Source organism: Anopheles maculipalpis, chromosome 3RL (assembly GCF_943734695.1).
Source record: "Anopheles maculipalpis chromosome 3RL, idAnoMacuDA_375_x, whole genome shotgun sequence".
Lineage (NCBI taxonomy): Eukaryota > Metazoa > Arthropoda > Insecta > Diptera > Culicidae > Anopheles > Anopheles maculipalpis.
The window spans coordinates 21,120,180-21,139,696 of NC_064872.1; the positions used below are offsets into that span (position 1 = coordinate 21,120,180).

Below are 19,517 nucleotides of genomic sequence, written 5' to 3' on the forward strand. Positions count from 1 at the left end.
GACCAATGCCGTCTATATCATCAGCCTATGCCAGGATCTGGGTTGACTTATAGAAGATGGTTCCCGAAGTCTCCACCTCCGAGTCACGGATGACCCTCACAAGCGCCATGTTGAATAGGAGACAGGTGAGCCCATTTCCCTGACGCAGGGCTTTGGTGGTAGCAAAGGTCCCCGAGATTTTTCTATCCACGTGACGTCGGTCATGGTCATTTCAACAAGCCTGATCAGTTTGGCCGGGATTTCAAAAGAACTCATGATGGTACGTGGTCAACTGCTGTTCAATCATCTTCTCCAAGATTTGCCACGTGGTGCATGATGATCTCAGTCGTTCTAAATTAACTGGTGTAATGTGCTGGTGTCTTAATGAATTCAGTTATCCTCTAAAAACATTAATTACTACCTCTATTGTTCGCACGCGTTTGCAACTTTATCAACAAAATCTAGATCTCACGTACAAATAAAAAAAATTCCCCGTAACAAAACAACAATATTCCCCCAACCTCTTATTAAACATCTTCAAAAACCAATCATTTACTTGTTCATAACCGTAACTTTGCATATCCAACCCTAAGGGATATTAAAAACGTGTGTGTGCTTTAATCACAGCTGGAGCAAGTTAGTCGGACTACACGGCGAACAATCCACCAAATTGAATACCGCCTAGCGGCACAAAAACACCCAGATGCTAGACATGTAAATGTATAGTTTATAATTTATAAGATAGTTTTATTATCGCGTTTGACATCTATTAAAATGAATTACAGCACCAACAGACGCGTTACAGATATAAGCTCCAGGGAGAGTAAATGGGAAGCAAATGTGTGTGAGTACGTTTAATTAATGGCTGCGGCTCAAATCGCCTTCCTCTGTCTGTCACTCATTTGTGGAGAAGGTATTTTAATCGTGTTTTTCGCTTTTTGTTGTTGTCGCTGATCTCTTGTTTTGTGTGTGTGCCGCTAAATGTTTCTAATAGGCTGTATCGCGCTGTGCAGGGTTGACGAAGGAGTGCCAACGTGTGTGGTATTTAATTATGTCTCAACGAGAGCGTGTAGAGATTTGATAGTTTGGTCGCTTGAGAATCGGTTGTTATGCATTCTACGGTTGGAACAGGTGTTCAATAAGGAAATGGTCGAGAGCTTGCGAAGCGAAAGCTCTTAGCAACTACAAACTCCTGCAATCATTCCAACCAGTCCAGCCTTGAAAGTGTTTTGTAAAGCAATCAAAAAGGATGATTCGTTTCGTCAAAAGCAAGCACACGTGTGATTTTCAAATTGGTTGTCTTCTGGTAACCTTGCAAAGTTGTGTGGCTCACTTGTCACTTGTCAAATAGATTGCCAAACATTGTTGCATTCGATGCAGCGAAACCGATTGCGTACGTATAATATGTGTGAGACAGTGCTGCCTTCTGCTCAGGAAATGAGGCGTTGATAAACATGCAAGCAAACATGCATCCTTTCGCATTGCAAACCAACCCCATATATGGGTGATAATGCAGGTGTCGTATTGCTTAGTTGCATACATTCATTCATCAAACAAAAGCAATTTCATGCACGCACCATCGGGTGTGGACTTTCGATTCCATATGCAAAACGAAGTACGGGCCCTGGTGCCAGTGCCAGCATAGTTTTATGCTAGAAAAATGCATACAGACACTCAATGTGGCAATCACTGGCTAACGAGGTTAAGGTAGAATAAGCATTGCTCGAAATACTTTGATGCTCTCTCGTCCCTGCAACTATTTAGTTTCGCCTCAATCCATCTCTTTCCGCTGAAGGTTGTTTTCCCTTCCAGGGGCGCCCTTTTTCTTCTCTCCAAATGCGACGCGAGACGGAAGCAGCCCGATCAATATTGATCCAACACGGTGTGGCGGGCAACAGCGAACGAACCTTTGGGTGGAACGAAGTGGTGCATGTTTCAGGCACTCTTTCGCTGGCGCTATTAATCGTGGAATGCTTTTGCGTGCATCATTAAAACCCACCTGGCGGCGGGTTGCGTACGAATGGCCCGGAAGGTGCTTTTGCGTGACAAAAAAGTTTAGCCGCATTTGATTTTTGACAACGGTGAACTTGACACAAAGTGTACCGTGTCTCGTTGCCCTTTGGATGATTACGATTAAATTACATAGCCTGGAATTTTATATTGATGTCTAGTGTTTTGTATCTGAACTTTAAATTTTCTAAGAAAATAGTTTTAATTTCGTTTAATTGTATTTATTTGGGAATGCAAACTTGTGTAGCATTTCATGCTGAGTCGCGCACATCCAAATGCACATTTCAGGGTAGGAAAAAAACTTGCAAAAATGATTGAAAATAAACCCTCTTTTTTGGATTTCAGTTTTTGCTCATGATCATGCTTGTAGGAAACGAAAATTTGTTGTGAGTTTGTTGATGAAAGGAAAGGGGAAAAAAACAACAACAGATGTTGGTATGTTCTCTTTGTTTAGAGTGACTGGACAGGCTTATTGCAAAACAAAACTATCATGGATGAACAACTGTGACAAGCTCAACAAAAAAATCTCAAACGAAATGGGAACATAGAGTAACATGTTCGCGCATACAAAAAAATATTTTATGAAGGTTACATTGGTACAGTTTTTTTTTGGCGTGTCATTGAATGAATTTTTCAGGTACACTCAATAAAAATAAAACAATTTGACAACAATAAAAAGTTATCCTTTTGCGGTTGTTCAACTATTAATGTGAGTTCAAGTAAATGTGAACAAACTCATCAGCTTTACGTAGAGTAAACATTCAAATTTCATCCAAACCGTTCTCCTGTAGTGTGTGCTGGTTATCCAGATATGTGGTATCAACAAGTCTAGTGGACAATTCGTCGGCTGGTGTGACCTAATAGGTCGTTAAGCTGTGGAGAAGAAGATGGCTGTTACAAGATTTGGATAAACCGGGTCTAAACTTCTGGTCGCTTTTTTTGTGTTTGTGCTTTCTCCAATTAATGCGCTTGGATTATAAACATGGAAAGGGCCAGTAATTTTGCGACGTTAAAATCAACTTATAAAATAACACTTTTTCTTCTCAAACACACACAATTTTTGGATAGTAATTATTGGATCTATTGAAGTTGTTTATGTTTTATTTATTATGAAGCATTATTGAGTTTTTCTCATACCTTAGAAAAATGTTACAATTTTATTAACTTTCTCCTTGAATGTCAAACTAAAAAGCTTTCGCTTTTATTTGCACAAAAAACAAATGAACACAAAGATTCGTATCACTCTTTGTCAAGGGGAATTCAGCTATTGAGATCGTTCAGTAAACTTTCGCTTTAATGAATTTGCAATAAAAAGGAGAGTTTTGACCAGGAAAGTGTGTGTGAGAGCGAGAACGAAAGAGATGTTCGCCAAATAAATACAATAAACGTGGCCACATCTTTCACCTTCCTTCGCAATTGTCAAAGGGTCGCACACGCACTGAATACCAACACAACCACCCTCACGGGTGATGCATCCCGAAATAAAAACAAAAACACCGAACCCAACCCCGACCGGCATGCAAATGTTGCCCCGACTAGACGATATGTGGATACCCTGCCTGCCTGGAGGGGGGAGCGATTGCGAATGACCCTGATCCGCACCGGTCGTGATAATGATGCCGGACGGATGCGACCAAACAACGCACACCAAGGCTAAGGAAAGGGCAGGCCTGGTGACAATCACGAGCTACGCATCGCTGATGGCGCCCTCGATAGTACTCGATCGATGCGCAACCACCGGGCCCCAAACCGGCCCACAACATCAAGTGTGAGGCAGATCAATTTACAATGTGTGTTTTATTCGCCATATTACTGTCCCGCACCGACCGATTTGTTGGGGGGTTTTTCTTTTTTCGTGTATGCATTAATATGATTATTTTTTAACCTCACAATCGGCGGCACAATGGTCGACATTGATAGAAACAGGGTCCATGCGGTATTGCGTTAGGGACTCTGAAACAACTATGTCTGCCAGCGATTATTTTTTTTTTTTTTGCTTGTTTGCAAATTATTTGGCTTTGGCGTCATCGTGACACGTGTTCAGGGGGTGTGCATTAAAGGTTAGAATTACGTGCTGAAACTTCGAGACACAGTACGTGTAAATCATAAACCATGTAGGTAATGTTCAATCGATTGGAATAACAGCTTTCATCTCGACATCGATTACAAAAGTATTCAAACCAAGGAGGAAAACCACAAACCACAATATTCGATTACAGACAAGCTTGCCAGCTCAAATCACGGACTTAAGGACGCAAATGCTAGACAGTTGTCTTGCATCTCATACTCATTGGGCACGTGTGATACGAAACACGTGCTCATCCATCCCTGTGGGCAGACTGTTAGTTGGTTTCCACGAAAATATTTTATTACTTTCACGGAAATCCTAACCGTTTTGGGTGCTTCAAAGGGCATCACTAATTAATACTTTTTTAATGTGAGGTTGGAGCTCTAAGGCTTGTCGTAATTATTTTCCGATGATTATGAATGTGTGTCTTAATTTAATTTACCCAAAACGAAAGACTGTTTTGATTTCTACTTGTCTTGTCTTCCACACAGGTGTTGAGGTTGACGTTTTACTTAAAGGAATTTTTTTTTCTTTGATTTGTATTTTAAAGCCATCACGTCTCTTTTTTGTGTTGTACTTAGTTATTTTCCAGTTGGTGTTAATTTTTTGAATTCTTCGGTATTGCAATTTAATTATTTTTTCCTTATACTTTAATGCAAAGCTAGCGATTTTATTTTTTAAATTTACTTTTCTTGCATTATAATTCTTTACTTCTGGAATTATTTTTCTGCTTCTGCTTCTAAAGATGTTTATATTGATTTCACTCGTCTTGATTTGCAGTCGTCCAGAAAAAGGGGTTAAATTTTTAAAAATTTATATTGTATGTGCCTCTATCATTGTTCAATGTTCACTAAATTACATATTTTTTATGCTTTATCACATTGTTTTATTTTTATTATTTGATTCATTTTACGGGAGTAAAGCAGTGAGCATTGGAAACAAAATTTGTTTCTACTCTTTTATCAACACTATCATTTTAAAATAAAACTTTAATTTGAGCACATGTTTTTGTAAATTGAAAAGATTGAAATTTGCCGTGAAACTTATAGCTTGACGTTGAACGAATATTGAGAAAGTTTTTTGTTTAAGTACAAATAATTATAGACAAAGATCTTAAAAAAACTGATGTTAAAAAATCTAATATTGGTTCCGTAATATATAGAACTGAAAAAGAAGTGCTTAGCGAAAACCAAACTATTTGAGTAACTGTTAGAAAAATCTAGGCACGAAGTCAAAAATATATAGCAAGGTATGCAAAAGGTCTGATCCCGGAATTAGAAGAATGCCCCCTAAATGTACATTTATTTGGATGTTACTTGAACATAAACGTTTTGCACACTAAAACGCATTTAATTTCTGATTTCTTTAATTTTTATATCGGTTTTCAAAAATATTCTTTATTATCATTTCATCTGGCCCTCATGATGGTAAACATTTTTTCGCTAACTGTTTCTATCCGCTATCGCCCAGACAAGCGTTGAAGTTAACATCCGCTGTGTAAACATATCGTTTGCGACTACATGACTCCAAAAATAAGGCCACTATGCGCAGCATTTTCCACACGCCCATTCAACATCTCCTACCTCTCTTTTTGTCTGTCTATTCCAAGAGGAAAATGTAGTTCAAAAACCTAATAAAAGTTCATCATCATTTCCTAATCGCTTTTATGACTTTCGAAAGGTTTTTTTTCTTTTGCCTCCGTAGTGTTCTTGGCTCCGATTAATACGGTTGCTGCTCTATGAGTGTGTGTGTGTTTGTGTGCGTGAATGTGTTTAGGGTGCGGTAGCATAATTGATAGGCGAATAGAGGAGAGAGAAAATAAGTAGAAGCACAGTGTCACAGTCTGAAAAAGCTAACATCCTTCACCTTCTCCGTCTGACGAGCCTGTGACGTCATAGACGCCGATGAGGAAGATCGTTTACGGGGTAGGAAAATCGAACCGACCTTGGCAGACAACACTACCCCTGTACACTATTCTGTTTCTGTGGTTGTGGTGAAGCGCGTGATCTGTACCATAGCCGGTAGGCATCATTTCACTTTCATTTGGCGCCGCACCATGGGATTTCCTTATTTTTCTTATTTTTTCCGCCAAAGCCATTTTCTCGACCATTTCAATCTTGCTCTGGTCAATATGTTCGTTTGGTAGATATTTCTTTCTTCGGCTGAGTGAAAAGCGTGTTTTTTTTGCTGCCTTCAAATGAAGAGTATAAAAATAAACTCGTGTCTTTCAACAGCTTCAGCGTTCAGCGGGGGTAGAAAAGGGTTGAATGGTTTATAATTTTTTTCTACCGGTATTTTGCTTTTATTTTCTTCTGTTTCGCTTGGTCCACCCGCAATGACGCCGTTGTGGTGTGAAGGTCGTGGAAAACCGGTCACCCAGCTGGATAGAGACAGCCCAGCTGTACTTGAAAAACTCTTGAGAGTAACGCTTTTAATAAACGACTTTCGAGAAGCTTTTTTGAAGATTGTTACTGCAATATTGAAAGATATGGAGCTTTATTGAAGAGAGAAATATGAACAAATATTGCTTAAAATTGTTTGGCACAAATGTGTTTAAACGAAGGGTAGACGACCCCTGCATTTTTTGAATACTCCCGAAAGTATGCAATGCACTGTCTCAAGCACGCATGAGCATTGATGCTTGCAAGCGTGGACGCCTTCTATTCGTTTTCATTTTGAATGGATAACGGTTCTATTTTTTTTTATTATAATAGGTAGAATGATTCAAAGGAAGATTCAAAGGAAAAATAAGAGTTCAGAGCATTTTCGTCCATTGAGCACATTACATACGTACTAGGCGCCTCCATTTCTCCGTTAATTTTTTAAATCAATTTACACGTTTTAAATAATATGTTCTGGATCAATTCAAAAATTCATTCCAAAATTCCACAAACCTTAAACACTCGAACATGCAACAAGCGTCTTCACCCTTCAATTCAACACCATAGCTAATAAAGATAAATTATATCGATCCCACCTTAAGGCCTCGAACGATTGACACTCAAAATTAAGTCAATGAAAATCCAATTTCTTTCACACGATATTTTACCCCTCGAGCTTTCCATCTCTTTTTGTACCACTGAGCAATACTAATGCTCAGTCCGTTCGGGGGTGGTAAATGTTGTTGTTACATGCTTTTTTATAGCATCGGGCACTGTCACGCGACGGTACTAAAGCCCTATTTGATCTTGGCGAGTCATCGGCTAGCCGTAGTTGCAGGTTGTTGCGGCGAAAAGAGTTAATCCACATAAAAGCAACAATAAAAGCGTGCTAATAATTTATACATCTTGTTATGGTGGTATGTTTTCAGCATGTTGTGTTATTGTTGAACGGGATATCTACCTAAAAATGATGGTCAAGTTTTGTTTTGCATCGTAAAAAATCATGTTCAACGTAAGTCATACAACCAAGCACGATAAAGATAAGACGAACTGCAAAAAAGAGCTTCTTTATAGCTTAAAAAAGAATATCATAAAGCGCACAGATTGTTTTGTTTACAAACAACAAACGCATTGGTTTCGATTGACGCGGGGGATCAACATTTGAAGCGCCATTCCATCGTTACACGAAGTGAGCTTTAAGGATTAACTTGAAAATGAGCTGCGTAAGGCACTGCAGCATAGACAAGAAATTGAACTGTTTCCCAAACCCCAAACACACCCATCCTATGACGTCCAATCTGCCGAAGAATGACGCTCTGCTGAGACGTCAAAGCGAGAGCATGATGCAATAGTGGCGTAAATTGATTTATCTTTCCCATTGTGTGTCTTAAGCGTTTTTTTTTTGTCCAGCCCGGGAAGTGATATCTTGTTCATAATTATTAAATTTTGGCTTTCATCGTAGCCATTGTCTTTACTTTGTGTGGGACTAAAATTAGAAGCCCTTGAAAAGGTATCGGCACACAGTTTGCACATTGACCAACGATTCCGTTGTTGATTACGCACGCAGTTCAAGGAAGCAAACAGGCTACCCATCGCTCCCAGCTGTCACGGAGACCGGTGGGATTTGGGACGTCTTAGCGTCTTATCTATCGTGGAAACGAGATTTCTTACGGCAGTGCGTCTCGTAGCACGTGCATGTATGCAACTGGCACGGTGGTCGGCCGACGAAAGGCTTAGTCTGTTAAGTATCCGGCCCACTTATCGTTAACCAGGGATTAAGTATCTCTTTGTTATTTGTTTCAGCTTTAGCAGCATGATTTGCAAATTTAAATACTGTTAACTTATAATGCGTTGAAAGAATAATTTTAATTTTCTAATTGAAAATCATAGCTGTTTATTTAAATTATCGAAAAATAAGATAAAATTCAATTTCAAAAAGGAACAAAATTAAATATCTCCTATTTAGTTGAAATAAAGCCAAGAAAAGCTCTCGTTTAGATAAAAGGCGGTGAAATAGATAATCCAAAGAAACCGGGGAAGTAAGTCTTTTCGATACCAGCGCGATGGCCTTCTTGCGTCCAGTGGCCAGTAGCTGATGCGTTCTTATCGAAGCTGTTTCTGTTCGTGTCGGTAGACGTTTCGTTCGAGTGTGATTGATTGATTTTTGCGTCTTTTTTACTATTGAAGGAACGACTCATTTTCAAAACGCTCAATTACACTAAAGTAATTAGTTACCTTAATTTGTGGTAATGCAAGCCGGTTGTTCGGAATAAGCGTAAGTGAGTGTGAGAGTAATTTTTAAGCAGTTCAACTTGGATTATTATTATGCCCCCAGTGGAAGTTACGTACATCTTTTCCAATGGTGAATGGAGAAAGAGGTATGTGCAAGTGCAAGTAAAATATACTCTTGAAGTTTAGTGAATAATTTAAGAAGCTAAAAAAAAAAACACGATATTCAATTACCTGTACACCAACCAACATCAACCGTCAGTCAGAGACCAGATTTTTTGGCCCAGACCTGCTTAAAAGTTCCGTTGGGGATGGTCAGTTCATTAGCGAGAAACTCGTTTGGCAACACACATACACAGACCACATTGATGGTGCCCCCAGGACAGTTTGGATTGCTAATCGTGTGTGCAATTTTATGAACCGCGGCCAGCACTTGCTAGAGAGTCCAGCGGCAACAGACCAATGTGACCAATGTGCAAATGCAGCTTGCGACTTTACCCGTTCCTTCGTGCACCTCTAATTTGCATTGCTACACCGTGAGGATTTATCTCCAAGGCCCTCTTCGAAAATATTTACCCAAGAAATGCTATATGTTTCTGCTGTCCTACGCTTCAAAACCTTCATCACCACACAACAACAAAAAAAAAAAAAACGGTTCAAAACGCAAACAGCATCGTCAAGCGGCTTCGCTTTGCTTTTGCCGCGTTGTCAATCCTCATTTAATGCCACTCGATCTCTATAGCATAAACGGAGCAGCCCTTCCTACCAACCGCTCTGCCTCTTCGACTGCCACCATCCAAGCGTCAAGTGCAGCATTATCCTATTGTTTTTATTGCCCTCTAGTCCACTCAGTGTATTTTCCCTCGCTTTCTTTCTCGCTTTTTGCAATCGGTCCCGCTAAATATAGCACAAAATTATGCTACCAATCAAAATCAACTTGAACGTTTTATAAGGCGCAAAGGGCCCGATGGGTATTTGCGATAGGAAGCTTCGTAGTCTTTTTTTTTCGCCTGTTCACACTTGCTGTGCTTTGGCGATGAGTCTGTCAACAGCAGTAGCCTTCGGTGTGTTGCTGGAAATGGAAGAAAAGATGTTTAGAAGAGCAAACGAAACAAAAAACAGAACACACATGCGGAGAGGAGGAAATAATAAAAATAAAGCTTAGAAAAAGATAAGGGATGTGTCTGTTTTTCTCAGTCAAAATGGACGGCTATGTTTAGAGGTATGATTGGATTTGATCTTTGTGGGAGCATTATTGGCTCTGAAGGTGTTTTCATTTCAAAACATTTTCAAATACAGCCTAACGTTGTTTCAACATAAAAATCACAAATTCTCGATTGATTGACTACAGCAGTTACAAATTTAATCCTCATACTACTCCAATGTTAACCTTCCAAAATATAAAGGTGTAAGAATGGGTCAGAATCTCTCACTTAAGTTGAATCTTTTAAGTTTAGGAGTGAGCCAGAAAATCTCCCAGAAAGTGAATTTTTTAAATCCAAGGATGAGCCATAAACTCTATTTGAATTTGAATGTCTTAAATTCAAGAACGATCCAGAAACTCTCCCTGAAGACAAGAAGCCCTTAATAATATCGTTACACGGACTATGGGTAAAATTTAATCAAGGAACCCAGAAATTCTTCTCCGATTTCTCTGGAGTGCAGCACTGTTGAAAATGAGAATCGAAGAAGTAATAGATCGTTAGAATAATTAGTAAAGCAGTTGTGGTTTTCAAATGATACAAATTAAAAAACTATAAAAAATTGATAAATGCAAAAAGACCTTCCCGTGTGACCATTCTTTAGGAATATTCTCTCGATACATTATTTTCTGATACCCTCTGACGATGCGCCAACGACTTCATTCATGAGTCGCTAAAACATTTACACAAAAAATATTACAAATCAAGTACACAGAACTAGCAATGCACAGCAGCACATATGTATGTCCATGAGCGTCCATACACTCTCCCCCAAAACGTACCGGCAATTGCTCACCGGTAACTCACCCGACCCCCGATCACTCCAACAATGATCATCCGGCCACTCACGCGCTCCAAACACGCCTCACAGCATGGCACAGCGCATTGATGCAGTGGTTCTGAACGCATCGAAAAAAGCAGCTCACTCACACACTAACCCACCGACTAATCTAAGTTCACCACACGGATCCATGCAACCTGTTGCTGTCTGTGCAGTGTGGACAAAATGGTCGCAAGAGGGGTGGTGAGATTGGGTGGGAGGTACTTTCAAGCATATTACACATATCTCTCTGGGGCCGGTTGTGCGCTCTCTTTCCACCCCGTACCAACGGTTGGCGCAGTTTTCGCGCACCCCAAACACCAACACCTTCAAAGTCGGAATGGTGCGGATTTGTTTGTTGAGCGCCATCCGTTACCGGGACGGGCTTAGTCCTTCGCAAACGGTCGATACGTGCAGTCGGGTTTTGTGCCGCGTGCAGTTGGCAAAGAGAGGGAGAGTGCGATTGTGTTTCGTTCGCAGGTAGCACGATTGACGGGCGCGGGGACGTAACGGGTGATCGCTGTTTGTGGATTTTCGGCTGGAGTCATTTCAAGCCTATGAGCAGGAAAAGCTTCTGCAGTGTGTTAAAATCACGTGCAAAGTGTGGCTGGCGGCAAAGTTCTTTGCGCAGACGCACTGGGAAGAAAATGGAGTTTACGTCCACGTGGGATCGAATAGTGAAAAGGAGTTCTGTTGTTGTGCAATTGTGTGAAAATTAATGTGACAAACGCAGTGTAGTAATTAGTCGGTGTTAAACGAAGTCGATTTTTTTTTGCACACAGCTAAACCCACCACCAAAACCGACCAAAACAGCTTTAAAAAGTGCCGCAGAGAAAATAAAAAAAAATCGGATGAAAGATTATCATTGGAAAATTGTTGAAGTTAAAAGTTAATGTAACTTAAAGTGATCATGATCGAGCGTAAACAAGAGCAAGAATAGAGCGACCAAGTCCACCGGGGATAACCCCTTAATTTGTGACAATTTCAGCCTGGGCAATCGAGCGCAAACTACAAACTGTAACAAAATTGGCACCTGTCATCGAGTTTCGGGGTGGGCGATGATCCGAATTATTGTGCGGGCCAAATAATAAATAATTTTCGGTACGAATTTAACCGTACGGTACGAACGTTTTGTATGGAACGTTCAAACACACGCCGGGAAGATAATTTTATCCACACACAAGAAGATTGTAATTTTATTTTCGCTCGCCTTGTTTTAATAGAAGCAAATGGGATATTTTTACTATTATTGTGTCAGTATTTGTGTGTGTGTGTGTTTGCTCGGCGATTGTGTGTGTGTGCATTTTTCCCCTGTTTCCATCCGTGGTTGAACCGTTCAGCTAAGAGGTGAATGATTTTTAACTCACCCCGAACGGGGGTGGTTTCCTTGACCGTGCTGCTGCTGTGTGTGTGCGTACGTTTTGCCTACCAGTGAAGGTGAAGGAAAACTCACAACAGGCGTGTTATCTGATGCCACATTGCCAACCACCACCAATAGTGGTTTCCCCACATTTGCTCTCACCCTCTTCTTGTTAACTTCTATCTAAAACAGTCCGACACATGATGAGGTTGATCCTGTTCTTCTTATAGTTCTCCGTGCTTTCCACCTGCTTTCGGGCGCCGAAAATAAAGACATCCTCGGTGTGTCGCGCACCGCATAGGATCGTCACCGCCGTACGGAGGAAGAAAAAAATGTTTAAACATACACTTATCACACGGGCGCTAGATTTTCGATTTTATTCCTCTGTCTCGGCGAACACAAATTGTTCTGTTTTTGTATTGTGCTTTGTGGGTGAATAATGTTCAGGGTGAAAAAGGCGATGTGTGTTTCTCTCCCCCCCCCCCCCCCCCCCCCGTGCGTACCCATGATCATCCACGAGAGGAAGATTGGACCGGATCCATCGCAGTCAGGTTCCGCGTTTCGTTATCAGCGGGGTGTGCGTTGTTTGCTGGTTCCCATTAACACCCGGTGAATAATTTCGGACAAACGACCCATAGATAATTGAGGGCTACGGTCGGTTTTGTAGGGCCGATCGTGATTAAGATTCATCCGGGGAGGTGGTCACTTTTCTATATGGTGGTGTTAGTTATCGCACATAATCCACCACATTACTGGCTCCAGTAATCAATCACGTTTGTTAGCGTGATGATTTCGGTGTTTTATGATTCGGACATTGATTTATCTTTCCAGTTCTGTAGTCCTCACCAATTTGAGACACAAATGTGTCCTTAAAATCCGTTCTCGAATATTGACTGCAGAGATTAGCGACCCTCAAAAAAATCCGGGTATCAGATTCCAGGGCTTTTTATCTATCTGTTGCTATCGTCCGTTAACTTGCTGATAAATTACTTCAAAGGCGGATCTTGATCACTTTTTTGTGTGGTTCGAACACGAATTTTACTATCGATCCCTGATGTGTTGTTAATGTTATTTTGATTAAATTAAGCATGATAATGAAGATTATGGAAGATTATGATAAGAAGCAGAATTGAGGAATAATCTTCCGGGAAGTGTCGCTCTTAATTTAGTAAATAATATTAATTAATTTATCAAAACAATATCAAGAACACGATCAGGTTCTGATAGCAAAACGCCTCTTGAAAAGAATGTTCACGCACGTGTCTCTTACCCATTACATACTATTTATGTCTCAAGTACCTTTTCATTCGCTGACGTAATACTACAAGCTCAGTATTCCCTTACCCAACTATCTGACTTGCACGATTATTGTCCAATAAAAATGACTCAAAACAGTGCTTCGAGCTGTGAAGCTATGATGTGTAGACCAGCGGGTCTTGTTTACCTTATGTCTTATCTAACTTTCTCGCTCACGGAGTTTTTGCTACCACTTGAACGATTGGTCATACTTCCTTTCTATTTTCTTTTATATTTGTCTGGAATTCTCTCTCCTTTTTTTGCTGACCTTTAAGACCTAAGTCCATGTGTAGGGAGGGAATGGCAACCTGTTACGATTCTTTCCAAATTAAACCGGGAAAAAGGACCCTAGTGGTGGACTTTAGTCTGTGGTTAAGGAGTCTGTTTTGGGTTAAAGACTTTGGGACGTAATCCCATTCGCCCACAGAGAAAATGGGCAACCTGTTACGATTATTCCAAAATTGTTCATGAACCTTCGAGATAAAGACGCAACTCTATTATGCTGCTGTGGAGCTCTGTTCCTTGGTAGCTCAGAATAAAGCCTAACAAAACAGAGAGGTTGCCAGTTAGGTAATAATGAGGGGTTTTTTTCGGGCTGCATGCTTGGTTCTGTTTATTTGCTCTTTCGGTTACGGACTGGAAGCTAGAAATATTTTGGATGTTTGATGAGAGAGTTTAAGGTGACTTTTATTTTTATTTTGATGTTGCTTTAATACGTCAATCCCTTACTTAAATATTTCCATCAAAAATAGTAACACATTCCGAGGACGTTGCTAAATAAAACCAAAAAAAAAAAGAGAGCAAAACGCTCCTTCATTTCGATTCCTTCAGAAATCCTACTCGGCAGCAGAAACGTGCTGTTTGCCAATGGAATTATGTTTCTGCAAACATGGATATATATGCTTCAAATATTTGTCTCCACGTGACGTCCTCCCCATACACATATGACTTCGTTTGGAGCAAAGAAGAGAATTGATTGTACGGCTGGAAGTATGAGACTTGTTACCATCGTGTCGTAGAACTATTGCTTACGAGCAAATAGCTCCGTTCGGATGCGATTTTGAAACGTTTGCAGACGCCGCCAAGATGGGTGCGGAAGCTTTAGCAGGTGGTACCTGTGAGCATGACAATTTTCATATTTTCTATGATCAAAAGCACGTGTGTGCCGTGTGCTGTGTCGGTTCTTTGATGTGCGATATTCATTGAGAATGTGAGAAAAAAAAGATAGAAGACATAATGTGCTCATTAAACAAATAAGGTTAGCTTCGAAGAGAAAGTCAATTTAAAGGGTTCTTTTAGATTTTTTTCTCGAATTTTTGACACAAAGTTTTCATGGTTTTTCGGTTTGTTAGCAAATTCCTCTCCTATTTTTGCGGAAGATTTGGCACAGAAACTCCGCTTCAACCACGGACATCCGCATTTCAGACAAGCGTAACGAAGGGGTGATCTAACACGCCGTGTCATGCGGTCAATGGACTTGAGTATTGATATTTTGTGCCCCACTGGCGCTCGATGTCGGTCACTTGGTCGAGCTGTAGGCGCGTTAAGCTCGATGAAGCTAACGACAAACGACCGTTAAGCTGTTACTGTATGTTGCTGGAAAAGGGGTTAATTTGCTTGATATAGCTAACACTAAAAAAAACTTTTAAAGTGTAAAATATTATTCACTTATGAAGGCTCTGTTTGTCCTATTAATCAATAACCATTTTGCGTTTTTATGTTTGGAATGACACACTCTTTGTCATCTTTAGTTGGCGAGGGTGAGGTTAATTAATTATTTATTCACTTCACTACCTGCAATCAAACATTTTATTCACACCACACAAACTGATCGTCCCATAAACACACACACTCACACGTGCAGACAAAAAGGATAAACATCCAGCACGTCGAAGGGCACGAGGACACACCCAAGCAAGCAAAGAAAGAAAAAAAATGTCAAGGCCACCATCACGGGCACAATAAAACGATCATACAATCACACTTCCAATGAGTGTGTGTGTGCGACTGTTTGTGTGCGGATACGTGCACTACATAAAAATCGCCAATAAAGTCACTCGCGCTCCGCACGATCATCATCCGGCCCTCGTAATGTCTGAACGGTACATTTTGGGGATGTCCATTCGCAAGAGACATTGAAAGAGATGGGGATGGATATTTTTTTTCGATTGAGGGCTGTGCGGTTTAGTTCGATGACAATGAAAATGGTCGAGAAAAACGAAAAACCGTGGCCGAGCGAGTGTGACCGCACAGCAACAGAGTGACAGACTTTGGTGTGTTGTGTCTAGAGACATTGAAAAAGCAACAGGTCGGATTTTTGTTTTGGTGCTTGTGTGAGTTAGTGCTCGTAAGGGTGGGGGGTGTTGAATTTTACTCACCCTCCTCGATTAAGGATATAAATTAGCGAACAAATGGCATCGTTTGGGGGGTCTTCTAACGGAAAAAAGTGAACTTTTAAAATTATTATGCGCTTTAGACGAGTGTGTGTTCCTTCGCTTCGAACGGAGTAATCGAACGTTCTACCCTTTCGAAGCTGTAGGTTGTTCTATTTACTGTTCTGCATAGCAGTTCGAAAAGCAGTGCAACACATAAAGTGTGCAGCCCCGCATGCGAGTTCGCTTAAGCCAATCGATAGCACGAGAATATCGGCGGCCTCGAATTTTCTAAGTCGGCGGCCCAACAGGCAGTACATCATTTTCCCATTAGCGATTGACGCACGCCATCCAGCGCGATGGACCCGCAGAGGTGAAGAGAATGCATCAATCAGTTCGAATCGTTCGGAGTTTGGCGTTGGGCAAAATGGGCGATCGAAAATACGTAATGCGCAATCTAACACGCACGGCCGGGTTGTGAAGTTCTATTTTGGAGTGGCTTTTTTTCCTACACGTTCCTACTAAAAAATTGCAAATTTCATTCCCGTGTTTTGTATCCCTCCCCAGTAACAGTGTTGTATATAGGTGGTGCTATTAATAGTGATCTTAACAAGTTGCATGCCTTAGTTGAATGGTTTCGCATATCAAGAAACAATTTGATGAACATTAAGTGAGAAAGTACGTTAACTGCATGATACTAACCGGAAAGTTTTTGCACTAAAACACCCTAATGCACACGGAAAGTCCTACTGTCGGCACACCAACACCGCACTAATCCAACACGCACACAAGTACACACAAGCCACCCGCACCAGTACACACTGTGGCCAACGTTCCAACAACACCGTCACCAACACGCAACAAAACACCTAACACAAAAACCGTCCAAAACCGAGCATGTCTAAACCGAAGGGCAAAAATGTGGTGTTCAAGATACTGAAGCTGAACGAGGAGGAGGCGGAGGACGAGCTGGACCGGCTGAATCAGCCCCGTCCATCCGTAACGGTGCAAACCATCCGGCCTAACTATTCTATCATTTCTCTCAGCCAGGTGACGGAGGCATCGCTGGAGATATGGCGGACGCTTCCGGCAGCCATCCGCCAGGATCCGAGCCTGGCCTCCTTTCGGCAGGAGCACGAACGATTACACGGTAAGTAAGAGTTAGGAGGTATTGTTTTCTAAGCTTATTCTCTCTCTCTCTCTCTCTCGCTCGCTCCAATGAACCAATCTATTCCACCAACATTTTTGCTCGCTAGTCCTCAGTTGACACAGTGACCTTAGCGCGGGCAGTCTGCCTGTTGTCTCTATGGGAAGGAAAATTTAAAAATATTTTTTCCCTGATGGGTGGAACAATCTTTCATTGCCAACATATTTTGCTATTGTGACCGCACTCGCAGTTTATGTGTGTGTGTACGTATTTTCATTTTCAAAACTGTCGTTATATTGTAAAGGCTAAAATTAACACATCCAATCGCATCGACTGCATTGGTAGTGACCGAGGGTGAATGATTGCCAGCATACAGGGGCGTAGTTGATTTTCAATGTTATTTAAAATATTTAATTATTATCACAATTCAACTTGCGTATCAACTTTTAATGTGAATATATTGTCATTCGTGCCTTAGAGATGTAAGTAACAATATTAGTGCTTGGGCGGCGGCCCGGTGGTGTAGGCGACAGCGGCGTCGGTATACAAAAGGCAGGACCGGGGTTCAAATCCCATCCGGACCGTCCTCCCGTAATGAGAACTGACTAACCAACTACGTAGTATCAGCAAGTCTAGAAAGCCATTTCGATGGCCGGCATGACCTTAGAGGTCATTAAGCCAAGAAGAAGAATATTAGTACTTTAAATACAATAATTGAAGAAATAATAAGATCGTATCGTAATAATAAGCTGCTGTGTTAGCCAGGCCAGAATCATGAATAAAACAAACATATCATGCGTTAAACCACTTCGTCCGCCACTCAGGATGCAGTGCCATCGTCTGCGAATTCAATATTCTGGCCATTCTGCTCACTTACACTTTTGAGACGTTTGTTAAGGACTAAAAATTTTATCCAGACCCTACTTCGTCTGTCACGAATGCTTTTTTGAGCGGGAGACAGCAATCTTGAGCGTCTATAATGCTGTCGGTGCTGATCTTCGATCTTATATGGATAAAGTTTTGCATGACTTCAAAGTTGTGACCTGTTTGTACATCGCCCCAGCATAAATCAGCTTTTGAAAATAGAGCTGCTGGAGGTATTGCCATCATTTTGGTTGTAGCCTCGTTAATCACCAACCTGAGGTTTTGTGCCAAATTTTTCGATCCTCTGGGAAACTTAGGAGAGCCCGAGAGCCTCGGGTAGTTCGATAGTTAGGCGATAGCGGTACCGATCTTCACACGATTTGAGCGGCTTGTTTCTCCCGTAGTGAGAACTGAACATGCAACTACGAGGTATTAACTATTCCAATATATCATTGGATGCCGTCGTGACCCAAACGAAGAAGAAGAAGTAGAATTTAAAGAAGTTTAAATATTAAATTAATTATATAAATGCTACTAGAAAGCGCTATTGTAAATCTATCCTAGGAAATTAAGGGAAAAAAACTTCTTTACTTATTCCAAACTGCTGTCGAACCAATTGACCAATTGGCTACGGGTGACGGATCTTCGCATCGAAAAGAATTGTGTTCGTTTTTTTTGCGGGAATAAAGTAGCACTTACTTACTTATTTATCAGACGCTACAACCGCTTTGCGGTCTTGGCCTGCCGCAGCAGAATCCGGAATCGCTCACGGTCCCGCGCCGTTGTCCGCCAATCCGTTTTTCCGGCCTTGATGGCGGATGATTCCAATGCCATCCTCCCACCCCAATCTGGGCCTACCACGCTTCCTCTGTCCGTGTAGCAAGCCTATCGGATCCTGGTGAGCCTAATTCGCTGCACGACGGTGAGGTCATCATACAGTTCGTACTGCTCGTCATTGTATCGGCTCCTCCATTGTCCTTCCACACATATGGGGCCAACGATCCCTCTGAGAATTTTCCTCTCGAACGCGGCTAAGAGGGCTTCGTCTGTTTTAGACAGGGTCCATGTCTCAGAAGCGTATGTGAGTACTGGGACTATAAAGGTGCGATACAGTCCCAGCTTCGACCGTCGCGACAGGATTTCTGAGGTGAGATGTACCCTCAGGCTGTAGAATGACCGACTGGCCACCAACATCTTAGCCCGCAACTCCGTCTCTATGTTGTTTTCGGTGCTAACTTTTGACCCGTGATAGGTGAAGTTTTGGACGACTTCAAATTACCCCCACATAGTTCCGGATTTCTTATTAGGGCCGCTGATTGTGCCACGATCAATTTAGTGTTTTCCTCGTTAATCTGCAACCCGAGGTTTTCTGCCGCCTGCTTGATCGTTTGGTAGTCCTCTGCTACTTGGTGTCTATATCATCAGCGTATGCCAGGATCTGGGATGACTTATAGAAGATGGTTCCTGAAGTCAAGGATGGTCCTCTCTAACGCCAAGTTGAATAGGAGTCAGGCGAGCCTATCTCCCTGACGCAGGGCTTTGGTGGTAGCAAAGGACACCGAGAGTTTTCCATCCACCTTCACCTGGCATGTGACGTTGGTCATGATCATTCTAACAAGCCTGATCAGTTTGGACGGGATTCCAAAAGAGCTCCTGGCCTCGCAGAGTTTTACCCTGGCTATGCTATCATAAGCGGCCTTGCAATCTATGAAGAGATGGTACGTGTTCATCTGCTGTTCAGTCATCTTCCCCAAGATTTTCCAAGTGGTGAAGAAAAATTGCTCCCATG

At 41.5% G+C, this 19,517-nt stretch overlaps 1 protein-coding gene across 3 annotated transcripts in view; it reads left to right on the top strand.

Moving 5' to 3' along the window:
* The window catches only part of LOC126564099 (P protein-like), a 50,422-nt gene that overhangs the window by 25,215 nt on the left and 5,690 nt on the right, over positions 1-19,517 (top strand). The window contains exons 1-2 of one of the 3 annotated variants that reach the window (XM_050221031.1): positions 15,994-16,090; positions 16,764-16,867. In XM_050221031.1, coding sequence (XP_050076988.1) covers positions 16,077-16,090; positions 16,764-16,867 — 118 coding nt within the window. In that variant the 5' untranslated portion in view covers positions 15,994-16,076. Of the gene's footprint in view, positions 1-15,993; positions 16,091-16,614; positions 16,868-19,517 lie in introns of those variants that run through there. The other 2 variants (XM_050221030.1, XM_050221029.1) reach the window with 2 other exon arrangements.